The 14051-nt window shown below is 35.1% G+C and overlaps 1 protein-coding gene across 3 annotated transcripts in view; it reads right to left on the minus strand.

Annotated features, from left to right (window-relative positions):
• The window catches only part of LOC115265305 (G-protein coupled receptor 52), a 213655-nt gene that overhangs the window by 21564 nt on the left and 178040 nt on the right, over nucleotides 1-14051 (minus strand). For all 3 annotated transcript variants that reach the window (XM_062853739.1, XM_029869814.2, XM_062853740.1), the window contains one exon: nucleotides 7945-8203. In XM_062853739.1, coding sequence (XP_062709723.1) covers nucleotides 7945-8203 — 259 coding nt within the window. The remainder of the gene's footprint in view (nucleotides 1-7944; nucleotides 8204-14051) is intronic.

Genomic DNA, 14051 nt, shown 5'->3' on the forward strand with positions numbered 1-14051 from the left:
GAGCTTAATGAAGAAAATGAAAGGAAAACTTACTTCAATTATTTAATTAGTATGTTTTTTTAATTCTGTTATATTATTATTATTATTTTTTTTTGTTAAAACCCTGAAAAAGCTTCTGGACCTGCTCATGTCGTCATTTCCGACTGAATCCCGAGGATATTTGACAAAATTTCTTAAAAAATGTTTCTGAATAAATATCTTTGTCCTTAACACATTTAATAAAAATCACGGTGTTGAGATAGTTTTCAAAATAGTTTTGAAAATTTCCTCTAACTTTTCATAGAGTGCATCAATTCACAAAATCAAATGACAATTCGAATGTTTGTTAACCTATTATATTGGTACAAATTTGAGCTCGATTGATTAATCTTTCACGAAGCTAGAATCGTTCTCGTAAAACACGATTTTTGGATAATTATTTTTTGAACTGTCCATGTTTCCGAAACCTGTGAATCGAATTAATCCTCTTCGTGCATTAGGGTCATTATGATCCCTAAACGTGCACTAGGCCAGCGAGGTGCGCGCAAGCTAATGCACGAAGAAGGTTATATGAAATTTTGAGCATTTGAACGTTAGTTCAAAATATTATAGAAAAAAAAAACCTGCATAATTTTTATACCAGGCCTGTTCAACCTTCTCTGATCGGGGGCCTAAAGTTAGAATATATAGAGGCTGACAGGCCAGACGCATTTTTCGTAACAAATTATGGAAAAAAAAACCTTGCGTCAATACACTCAGCACAACACGAAAGGATAGGCTGAAGTTACAAGCATCATGTACAATTTTAGTGTTCTCGGAGAGTTCTGAATTGAAATCAATAATTTTCTAACTAACTGTGAATATTTAAATCTTTTCCAGATTTCTCCAAAAGCTCCCCTACAGAACTTAAAACACTGTTCAAAAATCAAAAGTTTCTCAACTTGATTATTTTTGACATTCAGTAACCCAGGAGTTTTCAACAGTACTCAAACATTTTTTTTTTTCAGAAGATTCTTCCAAAAACTCTTTTTAAGATGTATACTCAACAAGAACGTAAAACGTTAATAAAAAATATCAAAATATCAAAATTTGATTTCTTCCATGAATTCCTTCAGAACTATTCATTTATTTATTAATCCAGGAGTTGCAACGAGATACTCAATGCTAAAAAAGTTCTCCAAAGTGTTTTGCTAATGACTTATTCGACTGGATAATAGTTTGATTTGTTGATTTTTCGGCTTACAGTCTTACGTCTTAATCAACGCAATTCATAAGACTGTTAGCCGAAAAATCAACAAAAGTTCTCCAAAGTATTTTTTAAAAAGCTATATCTCTATATTCCACCAAAAAGACTACGGATAAAAAAAATAGAAAATGCAAGACAATTTATAAGGTTGATAATTCATTCAGATTTTTCCATATTTTTTTCTTCGAGAATTCCATCAATACCTTCCATTTTGAACCCATTAACCCCTTCGGGACGACTTTTTTGACCAACCTAGCCGCTGTAGAACACGTCAGCGAGGTGCAAATGACCCAACCGTCCTGAAAGGGTTAAACCAGAAGTTTCAACTGGAGAAACCCAAGAAGTTTTTAAAAAGTATCTTGCAAATTCTCCTCTACAGATATGCACTACACTAAAACGTTAACAAAAAAAACATAAATTTACTTTTTTTTTAATTTTTGAATCTTTTTTTAATTTTTTTTATGAATTTTAAAAAGTGTTTTAACATTAAATAGTTATTGTACCGACTTTTCGAACCCTCTAAGGTAAAATATAAAAAAAAAAACATTTTTTTTATTTTTTGATTTTTTTTTAATTTTTTTTTATTTTCAACGTTAAATAGGGGAACTTACGTATTTTTGGCAGTTTTGTTCTCTTCGTTATGTTTTTTTTAAATCTGTTGACCCTAAAGTTGGCCTCACATCCTTCCCAATTAAGCTGGGTTATATGCCCAAATTTCAGAAAATTTGACCCACAAAACCCCCTTTGACGAAGAAAACAAACCTGCCGATAATATCCTTTGCCACCCTAGTTACTGTACCGACTTTTCGAACCCTCTAAGCAGAATTTCCTCTTCGAAATGAGTGTGGCAGAATAAAGATGTATAAAATTGATTAAACTAAAACCCCTTTTAGATGCATGTATTTTTATGCACTTTTAATTATCTAATACCCAAATTTTTTATTTTGATCTCAATATCATTTGTGTCATCTAAAATCGATTTAAACATGTTTTGGAAGATGATTCTTTTTAATTCTCTATTTTGTGAATTTTGGTTTTTGATTTTTCTAATTTTCATTTTTGAACATCCCCACACTTTTATATACTTCCTGAAAGCCTACGGATTTTTTGAGACGAAAACATTTTTAAGTTTTATGCTTATTGTTGAAATATTTTTTATTTATTTATTTCATATGGAATTTTATTTCACGTGTAATGTTGAGCAAAATAATTTAAGAGTGTATTCGATTCCCTTAAATTATTTTACTATGATAATATGATTTGGGGATAATTCAAAATATGTGAATTGAAGCGATTCCATACAAAATATACATCTACTTCTGAAAGGTGACTAAAACATCAATTTCTCAATGATTTTTTAAAAATATAAATAAGCTTCAAAAGACACCAAAAACCATTTTGAGATATAGTTCTTAATATCAGCCAAAAATATAAAAAGTTGCAAAAATGCTCAAACTATATCCCGTCTAAAGGCGGGGTTGGGTATTAGAGGGTTAATTCAAGCAACTTTTCTATACCCAAGTAGAGGGAAAGTTACTCAGAACCAACATTGTGCAAAAGAAAATGTAATAATGACGGTAACTTGTGGGCTTCGTGGCCGAGCGGTTAGCGGCGTCAGTCGTTTAGGTGTCTCGTAAGCCTCGGAGTGTGAGTTCGATTCCCGCTCCAGTCGGGGAAAACTTGTCGTCAAACAGTAAATTCTCCACTGAATGTGATAGGTATCTGTTGTCCGTTGTCTCATGTTTGTGATCGTTCAGTCTGTGCAACCTCTGGTTGAAGACGGTGTAGAGTTTCAAAAAAAAAAAACTCTCTTAGCGGCGGCCAGGGAGGTATTTATACGAGAGAGCAATGAGAGGTCATAGGGGTGTTTCAGGGGATCCCAACGAGTTTCAGCGGGGTACCAGGGGTTTTCGGGGGTGTGAGGAGGTTTTCGAAAGCATTGCAGAGATTCTCAAACGATTTTCGTGGGATTTCGAGGGTTTCACGTACATTATATAAGTAGGTCTTAGAAGGAAAACACCCCTGAAATGCCCTTTGATTTAAAGGTGTTCTTGAAATCCTCTGATACGACCCTGACCTGAAATACCTCGAAACGTCCCAAAATCTCCGTAATCCCATTGAAACGCTCATGAAATCATCAGAATCAATTTGAAATTCCTATGAACCCGCTTTGGGCGCCTTTAGTAGAATCTACAAATCCCCTTAAAACACCCTGAAATGCTATTAAACGCCCATCAAACCACTAGGAAACCCCCTGAAATTCTCTGAAGTGCTCTTATTTAGAGGCCCTTGAAATGTTCATGAAATGCCAACTAAACCTGACAGAACGCCCTTAAAAAGCTCCTCAAATCCCCTGAAACAACCCCCTGAAACGCCTCTGAAGCCCCTTGGAACCTCCTCTTCTGAGCTCTCTGGGAACTTTATGGAAGCCCCCTTAGGAGCAAGATCTGTTCTTGCGAACTAAGTAGAAGCTCTAAACTTACCTTATGCACACATTTCATTATTTTTATGCCTTTTTAAATGTATGCACATTTTTAATTTAAGAACCCGAGCCATGTGCATAGAAAGAGGTTCCAATGTACACTGATTTCGAAATAAAATAGGTTTTCAGAAGCTTCTTTCAAAAACTCCTTCTTAGATGAGGACGTATCTAAGTATCTTTTCTGAGCTCTATTAAAACTTATTAGCTCAGGAGTTTTACCGGTATATACTTAAATAGTATTTCTAAAAAATCAAAGGCAAAGGCTCCTCTAAGATTTGTTTTCCATCAGTACGTAAAGCGTTAAACGAAAAATCAAAAAATAACCATTAACAGTTTACAAGGTACAAACGTGTTCAGCTTTTGTTAATTTTTTTTCAGTAAATTGATTAGAAATCATTTTTTGTCCCTTGCATTTAAAAATTCCATCATAAAAGAAATAACATTCAAAACACTCTTTTAATAATCTGTTATATGTAATATACTCTTCGTATTCTGTCACGTAGGTGGATAGTTCTCTTAGATTATTGAATTGGGGATATTATTCAGAGCATGTAGCAATGCAAAATGGTTATTATGACGAAGTGGTACAATACTAGAATTGTGTTTAGTGCATTTCCAACTCAACGCACAAACCGCGTAGACACGACCTTTTTCAATTTAAATGAAATATTGCACATGTACGATCTTCTATCTACAAATGTTGTTTAGGTAAGGCCGATACAAATATTTTTTTATGTCTGCACACAAAACCCACAACCCCCCCCCCCTCCCTGAAAAATTCGAAAATATTGAAGGGACGAAAAAACATGGCGGCTTGTGACTTTATTTTTAATAGAAAAAATGTTTTCAAGCAATAAAAATTTTTAAAAGTTTAAGAATATGTTTTCAATAGTGTGTATATTTTTTTTATTTTTCAATTGTTTTTTCTATTTTTATTTTTTTTATTTTTCTTTATCTATTTTTTTTAATTTTATTTTTTATTTTTTTATTTGTTTGTTTCTTATCGAATTTTGTTCCCTTGTTCCCTCTCGTACACGATGAGAGGTCTCGGACATGAAAGAATAATAATATTTGCATCGGCTTCATTTGTTCTTCAATAAATAACGTAACTTTTGAAGAAGACATGAAAAATTCAAATTGTCTTTTTCATAAAATCATGACTCGAAAACGGTTTGTTGGGTTGAAATGATGTTTTCGAAGATGTTTGACGATGTTGGATGTTTGAAATATTTTAAGTTTTAAATGTCTTACATGTCTTAATCTTATCGAGATGAATCAGCCCTGGGTTGAAAATCTCGTTAATAAAGATAATAATAATAATGTCTTGATCTTAGATGGCATATAATTTCATTTTTCTAAAAATCTCACCCATCTATGTTTATTTTTTATTTTTCTGTGGAAAGTCGACTTTCAAGAATCCCAGGATGGTCAAATGCTGCGAACGGGCAAAAGTCAACAATTTTTGGGATTGTTATATCGAAAATAGATCTTACGTTCATGTTTTGATGAGAAAAACTAGACATATTTTTCCTACATCTAATCATATTAATGTCACAGCAAAATAAAAAAAGACCTTGTTAAATGTTATTCGAGACGCACTGAAAATTCACATATCTGAGAAATAATTGATTCTTTTTTGATGAAAACTGGAAAACAGTAAAAAATATCTCGAACGACATTTCACAAGGTCCCGTACATTTTTCCTAATATTTTTGATTTTTTTTAATTCGCTGTAACTTCAGTATGGTTAGGTGTAGGAAAAAACACGCATAGTTTTTTTTTTCACTGGAACGTAGATCCATTTTTTATATTAAAAAAAAATCAAAAATTGTCCGTTTTGGTTTGTTTTAAAAATCGATGAAAAACAAAATTTCGAGAAAAAATAGTTAGGAGCATTTGACCATCCTGGGCAGCTTGGAAAATTTTGAGGTGAAAAGCCAGCTTTAAACGAAAAAATTTAAAAAAATCAAAGGTTTTTGAAAAAATAAACTATATGAAATTTCACATCGATCCGCGATGAATATTACTCTTAGTGTATTTTTTTCTTAAAGTCCTTCAAATATCCTTAAACATCTTCGAAGATATCATTATATCACCGAAACTTTGGTGTTTTCTTGTACATTTAAATTCCTTTAACAATACGTTTATGCAAACGGCTTCTTTCAGAAATTTCGCAAGGATCGTGTCTGAAATTTCTGTGAAAAATGCCTGCATTGGTATATGCTTTATGGGTTCTCGATAAAGCAGTAATTAAAATCCTCTACGGAAGTATGTCAGAAATCCATAAATCCCATAGGAAATTCCTTCACGACTCCATCCATGTAGTAAGATAAACATGTTGAAGAAGCTTACCAACAGTTGGTTCGCAAAAATAGGATATGCAAAAAGTTCAGTACAGCAACTTTTTCTAAGCCTCAGAACTATTAACCTGAAATCCATATCTCTATCATAAGTTGAAATAAAAACGTTGGAAAAATAAGAGAAGCATGTTTAAGAAAAGATCCATCTAATACCTGTGACGACGTGCGTTCAGACTCCTTATATATACTAATAATAAAACAATAATCGAGGAAATTTAAAGTGAAAAAGTTTTTTTTTTTACTTAAAGTACTGTGCAAAAAGGGAAAATTTATGGAATAGTAAAGGCCATCTAATGGTTCTACAGGTGGTGGTGGTGGTGGTGGAGATTGTATCAGTGTCTCTGTGTATCATGATAACTATCTACCTAATCAATACATGAAATTATGGTTTGCAAGCTTACGATTCTGAACAACAGTGTGAAATACTACCATCAACTAGATTCTCAGATTAGGAAAAGTTTGATCCGTGAGATTTTTCGTAAATTACTATATAAATACAGTCAAAGGTTATAAATTTGGTGCGATGAAACGAGCAAACGGCATTCTAGTTTTCTCTACAAAAGCAGTGCATTCAATTTCCGAATTGAAAATTGTTCCAATTGTTCATTTTACATCAACTTTCTACGACTTGAATACTTCTATAAAAATATAATGAAAAAATGCGTGGCTAGAAACGAAACTAAATCAAACTAAATATCAAACCTTCCATTCCTATAATTTCATACCGAGAAAGAACAGAGTAAATAAGTACAAATTGAGAACAAACAAATCAATTGGTTAATATTAAGGAAAATTAAACTGTGTAAGAAAGTTATAACAGATAGTGAAACACGGGATAGGTGAGTGAAACACAATACAACGCAAGCTGCTGTGGTCTCTCTTTGCAATTAGATGAAGTTTATATATTGATGGTGAAACATTTAGCAAAGAGAGAACAAAGCACTAAGACATTTAGATAGAAATGGTAACGAACATTTTGGAAACTGTAAATTTACTTCAAGAATGATTTTTAATGAAAATAATCACAGGTTCGAGTACTTTCGATTTCAAATCATGAGACTATTTGTTTTGGAAACCTCAGGATTTGTAACACACGTTCCGCTCCATCTCTGTCTTATCAAAGGTACACACGTAAACAATCATTCGCACGCCAATCTACGGCTCTGTACATCGATCAACAGCTAGCAGTAAGTACACACAAACACACGTACACAACGACGTTGAGCAGGGTGCAGAAATGATCACACCGAAAGTAATGAAGTATCAAAGAATAAAAACGTGAAGAATGCCAACTCTGCCGCAAATCAAAGGAACGTTTTTGCATCGCCATCTACGAGTCAAGGTTGAAACACCATGCAGTAGTGTGTGTTTGCACTGATTGAGTGATAAGGCAAAGGCACACCACTTCCCATGTCGGTGGTTCACAAATACTTAAACAAGTAGTTCCAACTGTAATGCACCTAGATGACGCCACTCAACTTTTCATTTTGACGTTTGTATAAAAAAAGGGCAGAGTCGCTGTTCTATTTTTATTCTTTGAAAATATTGTATTGCTGTCAGTCTTGGAATCACACAGGGAAGTTGGAAGGGAAACTCGTAAGATTCCCTTGAAGAGAGACAGGTTAGGTTTCTCAAATAAGTGGCGTACAAAGAAGTCTCTAGAATCAATGGTCCTGTATGATTTGTTGTTAGTGGGATAAACATTGGAGTTAGTAGACACGGGAGTTAGTACACGGAGAAACACGGAGCGGGGAACGTGCGGTGACCTTTCCACCGACATCAGTCCACCGCTTCACATCTGAGGAGGGGGACAAACTGTTCTCCTTGGACCTCTATCGGACTTTTCTCTCTAAAGCCTGTCCCCAGCGCCCATTTACCTGGTTTTGGTTTGGATCGTTTCATAACGCAGCGGTTTCCTAACTGCCAGGTATCGATCGACCGAGATCCACATGAAGGTGTACACCGAGATGGACCACAGGGTCACCTCCAGGTAGCCGACTATCCGACATAGCACGTCTCCGTACACCCAGTCGCCGTAGAATGTGGGGTAAACGTACAGCGGTACGATTAGCAGACCGCATAGTAGATCGGCAACGCCCAGCGATAGCAGGTAATAGTTGATGACCTCGTGAGGGCCTGCAAGGGATGATGAGAAGGAGGTCTATGGTTAATAGGAATGTCAGTCAAACATAAACAAAGTTTAAGAAAAAACGAAACACACTCTATGAATTTCTCTGGAAATGTATGCTACCGTCCCTGAAAGATTCTTCATGATTTCTGAGGAATACTTGCATATAAGAAAGCCTCTCACAGTACTACACATTTTGAGCGTTTTCATTGTGCTTTTCCCGCACTTCTATGTTCTTACCATGTTTTACTGGCTTTCTTCTTCTTCTTCTTCTTCTTCTTCATGGCTCGATATTCGCATTGGAACTTGGTCTGCCTCTCTTCAACTTATCGTTCTTTGAGCACTGCCACAATTATTAATTGAAGGGCTGTGTGACAAGTACAATGATACACTATGCCTAGGGAGTCGAGAAGATTTTCCCGAACGGAACGGGAATCGAATCGCCGTCTCCGGATCTACGATCCATAGCCTTAACCACTAGGCTAACACTAGGGAGACCCCAAATCGCTTTCTATTGTTTTTTTCTTCTGTTATTTGTGTTCCAGTCTTTCTATATCGCGATCTTCCTAGCTATGGGTTCTAATCACCCGGTGGTCTCGGCTTTCCCTAGTAACACACTTGTTCAACATAGGTTTAAGTGATTCTTAAATGATCTAATTTAGTCATATACAGAGATGCCAGATATACAGATTTTTCTGTATTACACAGATTTTTATAGGTTGATACAGACAGGATACAGAGTACAGAAAAAATACAGATTTCATGATCATGATACAGATTTTTCCTCCACATATTTTTTTCCTCATACATTCACGCCAGCTGCAAAATAAAGTAATAAAAATTATTGAGAGTACAGACCCGTTTAATTATTCATATTTTTCACATTTGACCTCAATCATTCCATTAAAGGGAAAATTTTCTTTCAAATTGAATTTTATAAAAAAAAATATTACGAAACGTACAACGTCCTGGATATACAAAAAGCATACGTTAAGGGCGGGCTTCTTTACGTTTTTATCAAGTTGAAATCTTAATTTTGTAAAATATAATTTTTCAACTTTTGCCCAAAATTAATAGAAATACAAATATAAGAAAAAATCGAATAAACCGAATCTTTGCTGTTTTTTATGTGTATTGCTGTTTGCTTGACAATTTGCAAAAGTCACGAATTTCCAGTGAAATATTAAGTTGTAAGGAAAATTCAAGCTTGAAGTACTGAACATGAAAAATGATATAAAAGTTGGAAACTTTGCTAACCAAAGACCTGGTTTTCTTTATGCTTTTCATTCTTATATGTAGAATGATAATAATGAGAAAACTTACGAATAATGTTTTCGTCGAAAATTGAAAATAATGACAGTTTTTTTCCCTTTCAAACAACTGAGTTACTAACTATAAAATTGTGTTAAAGATTAAAAATCGATAAAGCTTTTGGAAACTACAGAGTACGAAAACAACTTGCAAAAATATGATGCATCGAATGTAGCAAAAAGAACACGTCATATGTGATGGAAAGTTCAATCATTCTCAACGTTACCTAGCAGATGAAAAGAAAAGAATTGCGAACGCGAATTGAACTCAGGTCCTTTGGGTGTGAATATCACGCCCTAGCAATTTTGGCCATCTTAGCTTGTTGAAGCACAAAGAAAGCGGCGTGGGAGGTTTTTTTTCTAATTTCGGTAAAAGGAGGTGAGGCGCCTAGTGTATGGAACACCGGTAATGGGAAATGTTTTTTAAAGAAATTCTTGCAGAGATTCCTTGAGAAATTTCTAGAGGGCATTCTTTAGATATTCCTTGATCAATTTTCTCCAGGAATTCTCTTGAATAGATTTCTATGGGCTCCTTCTTAAACTCCAGCAAGAAAAACTTTACATACTCTTTTGGAGATTTGTTTAAAAAGTTATCGAAAATTTCTTGTCGACGGATATTTTCATTGATATCTCCACGGATTCTTTAAGAAATTCATTCAGAAATATTTCCAAAGAATTGCTACGGAAGTTCCTTAAGAAATATCTGAAGAATTTATTTCTGGGATCTTTGCAAATGTTTTGTAATGAGTTCCACCAAGAATTTCCCGAAATGTTTCTCCAGGTAATTCCCCAGGAAGTTCTTAAGAAACTTCTTCTAGGATGTAAAAAAGAAATTCGGGTTAAGTACTGTTCCTTTTAACCCTTATGTGGCCGACAGGGTATCCGGGTACCCAGCGCCCATTTAAAAATCACGGTGTAGAAAAAAGCAAAAAGTTTGTCGGACACATAACGGTTAATTCTACTAAGAATTTGCATCCTTTGACAGATACGTATTTCGACCTCAACTGTAAGGTCATCTTCAGTATCTCGTAGACGACCTTACAGTTGAGGTCGAAATTCGTTTCTGTCAAAGGATGCAAATTCTTAGTGGAATTAAAAGGAACAGTACTTAACCCGATTTTCTTTTTACTTACAACTCACTTTAATTCCTCTAACTCTTTCTTTCAGAATTTCGTGCTTAGATTTCTTCAGAAATTCGTATGTGAACTTCACATTGTGAAGATATATTTATATCCAGAGATTTCTTCAAAATTTCAAAATTGAGAAGTTACTTCATGGAGTTTTCCTAAAAAAATAAAATTCTGAAATTCTTCAAGTAAATTATTCACAAATCCTAAAGAGATTTGTTCGGAAACTCTTCCCAGGGTTCTCCAAGTTTTTTTTGAGAAATTCGTTCAGTGATTCCTGCAGAAACTCCTTCATGTTTTTTTAGAAAAATAAATGAAAAAAAATCTTGATAAATTTCTGGAGTAACTCTATCAATAAAGGAATTCTTGAGAAATTTCTACAGTGATTCCTGGAAAATCCGTGGAGGAATTTCGGGAGAAATCTCTTGAAAAATGCAGACATTGCAGATAAATGTACTTGTAGAAATCCTTCATAGAATTTTTAAGGATTCCCTATAGGAAGAGCTGCTGGAGGTACTTCTGATAGATTCATAAAAAAATCTCGTGCAGTTTATGAAGAGATTTCTTGGAAGAATTCTTTAGAGAACCAATGAAGAAATTTAAAAAAAAAATGGAGAACCCTCTACAAATATTCTTTGAAACATTTCTAGAAAAAAAATCTTTGAAAAATGCTTATTACTTGAATTTCTGCAGCAATTGGCTTTTTAAATTTTAAAAAATGTATTGATTTTTTGATTATAAACGAAAGACCACCTTTTTCTGAGTCACTATGATTTTTTTCAGATTTTTAAAACTTTGTTTTGGTACCTAAAATCAATTTCAAAGAGATTTTTTAAATCACCTTTTGACAGCTAGGTAGCTATTTGACATCTCCGCCCAGTACAAACTGCGAAGAGGGGTGATTCGACAAATCGCTCCCATACAAACTTCAAACTGATTTTTAAATTGGTTCCCGGACTCCAAAATTCATGAAAATTTGGATTTCGGCTCAGTTTGACCTGCAGATTTAGAATATCGAACTATCTCAACACCGTTAAAAAAGCCAATTGTTGAGAGAACTGGAAACTTTTAGTGGCTACGCAGTCTTTATTCTAAAAACGGGTTTATTGTTTACCCAACGTTTCGGCACTTAGGGATGGCCGAAACGTTGGGTAAACAATAAACCCGTTTTAAGAATAAAGACTGTGTATCCACTGAAAGTTTCCAGTTAAAGTAACAGTCGTTCCTTTAAAAGCATTGTTGAAAGAATCTTCCAAAGCAATGCCTGAAGGAATACCTCAAGTAACTATTGGATAAACTCCTGTAGGAACTTTCCAAAAAAATCTTTTGAGAATTTCTAGAGGAACTTAAAAAAAATCCTTGAAAAATGGAGTAATCCTCTAGGTAGAAATTTAAGCAATAATTTCTGGAATGGTTCTTGAAGTTTATTTTTTATAATCTTTCTATATTTTGTGTATTTTAAATTATGCTAGTTCTTCGTACAAACTCGAAAATTCTGAATTTCTGATAGAATCTCTGAATTTTTGTTGAAGAAAAATATCTCCTGGAATTGCATCTTTTCAAGAAACGTGAGAAGCAATTCATAGGGAAACCCCTGGAGAAATTATTTGATAAATTTTCGAAGAAATGCTATCGAAAAACACCTGAAAAAGTTCGGAGGAATTTCTCCAAAAATATTGAAAAAGATATATTAAGAAATACAAGCATTACTTATGTAGCATGAGGATTTTCGAAAGGAATTTCTGCGGAAACCCGTGAACCAGTTTCAGGATATTTTTTGAGAAACTCCCAGGGAAAATTCCTGGAAGAATCCCTGGAGAAATTTTCACAAAAAATCGGCTACGTAAAAGTTTTAGAATTATTAAGAATATACATATTTATTTTACTATGTAAAATCATTACGTTCTGATATTAACACCGTTTAGTGAAAACTTACTACAAATAGAAATGTTCGTGCAAAATTCGGGACACAAAAAAATACATGTGCAACATACAGATTTCTTACGGGGTCTGACTGGATTTATGGAAACTTGGTGTTTTTTGCCTTTCAGTCACAGTTTTAAAATACAGACAAATACAGATTTTCTAAAATCCTGATACAGGTTTTTGGAAAAATCATCTGGCATCCCTGGTCATATATGAGTTATATAAACTTTTGTAGAACATATATGCCACTAGGGTTTGGTTTTCTTATTTTTTGGTATTCTAGCCCCTACGTTCAACAGTAGTTCAGTGTTCTGGCTTCCACTTTCTTTTAAAGTTTTTCAGATTCCTGATCTTCAGAGATTTTTTTGACTATGCAGGTATTTTTTGTTATTTTTATTTATGCGTATTTTAACTTAAGTTATGCCTACACTCGTAGACTATGCATTGCAGATGTTATCTTATTCTAGTGTACACGTCTTAACATGTTCCAGTTTCTAGTCTCTCAATTCCAAATTCTTCTGTTTCAGTACACTGGAACATCTTTTTTATGTCATAGACTGAAGATGCATAAATTAAAAATGTGCATAAATCTGAACAGGTCGTTGAACGAGAAAATTTTGGGCGGAAATTAATAAGGGACATTGTTCGCGGGAAAAAAATTGCTCCTGGGGGTTTGATAGGCTAAAGGTCCTTGATTTCAGAGAAGCCTTTAAGAGAGAGGATACAGGGAGTTTCTTGGACAACTCGTCCATCCAACTCTCTGGGTCAGTCGGTTTTCTCGATAGGGCGATGAAAGTGCGAGTGAAAAATCCGGGATCAGAATCGCGCTACAATATTCGTTGGTCAGTCGGTTTCCACGGTAGGGCGATGGAAGTGCGAGTGAAAAATCCGGGTTCAGAATCGCGCTACAATATTCGTTGGTCAGTCGGTTTTCTCGGTAGGGCGATGGAAGTGCGAGTGAAAAATCCGGGTTCAGAATCGCGCTACAATATTCGTTGGTCAGTCGGTTCCCACGGTAGGGCGATGGAAGTGCGAGTGAAAAATCCGGGATCAGAATCGCGCTACAATATTCGTTGGTCAGTCGGTTTTCTCGATAGGGCGATGGAAGTGCGAGTGAAAAATCCGGGTTCAGAATCGCGCTACAATAATCGTAGATCAGTCGGTTTCCACGGTAGGGCGATGGAAACGCGAGCACGAAATCCGGGATCAGTGGTCATCGTGACGAAAAGGGACTTGCGATTGGAAGCTCGGTACGTGGAACTGCAGATCTCTCAACTTCATCGGGAGCGTGGAAGTCGTGCCTATTATGGGCTCCAGAAGAAACTGCGGTCAAAAAAGATTCACCCCCGCACCAAATGTACCATGTACAAGACGTTAATAAGACCGGTGGTTATCTACGGGCACGAGACGTGGACGATGCTCGAGGAGGACATGCAAGCACTCGGAGTTTTCGAGCGACGGGTGCTAAGGACGATCTTCGGCGGCGTGCAGGA

The sequence above is a fragment of the Aedes albopictus genome, chromosome 2 (genome assembly GCF_035046485.1).
Source record: "Aedes albopictus strain Foshan chromosome 2, AalbF5, whole genome shotgun sequence".
NCBI lineage: Eukaryota > Metazoa > Arthropoda > Insecta > Diptera > Culicidae > Aedes > Aedes albopictus.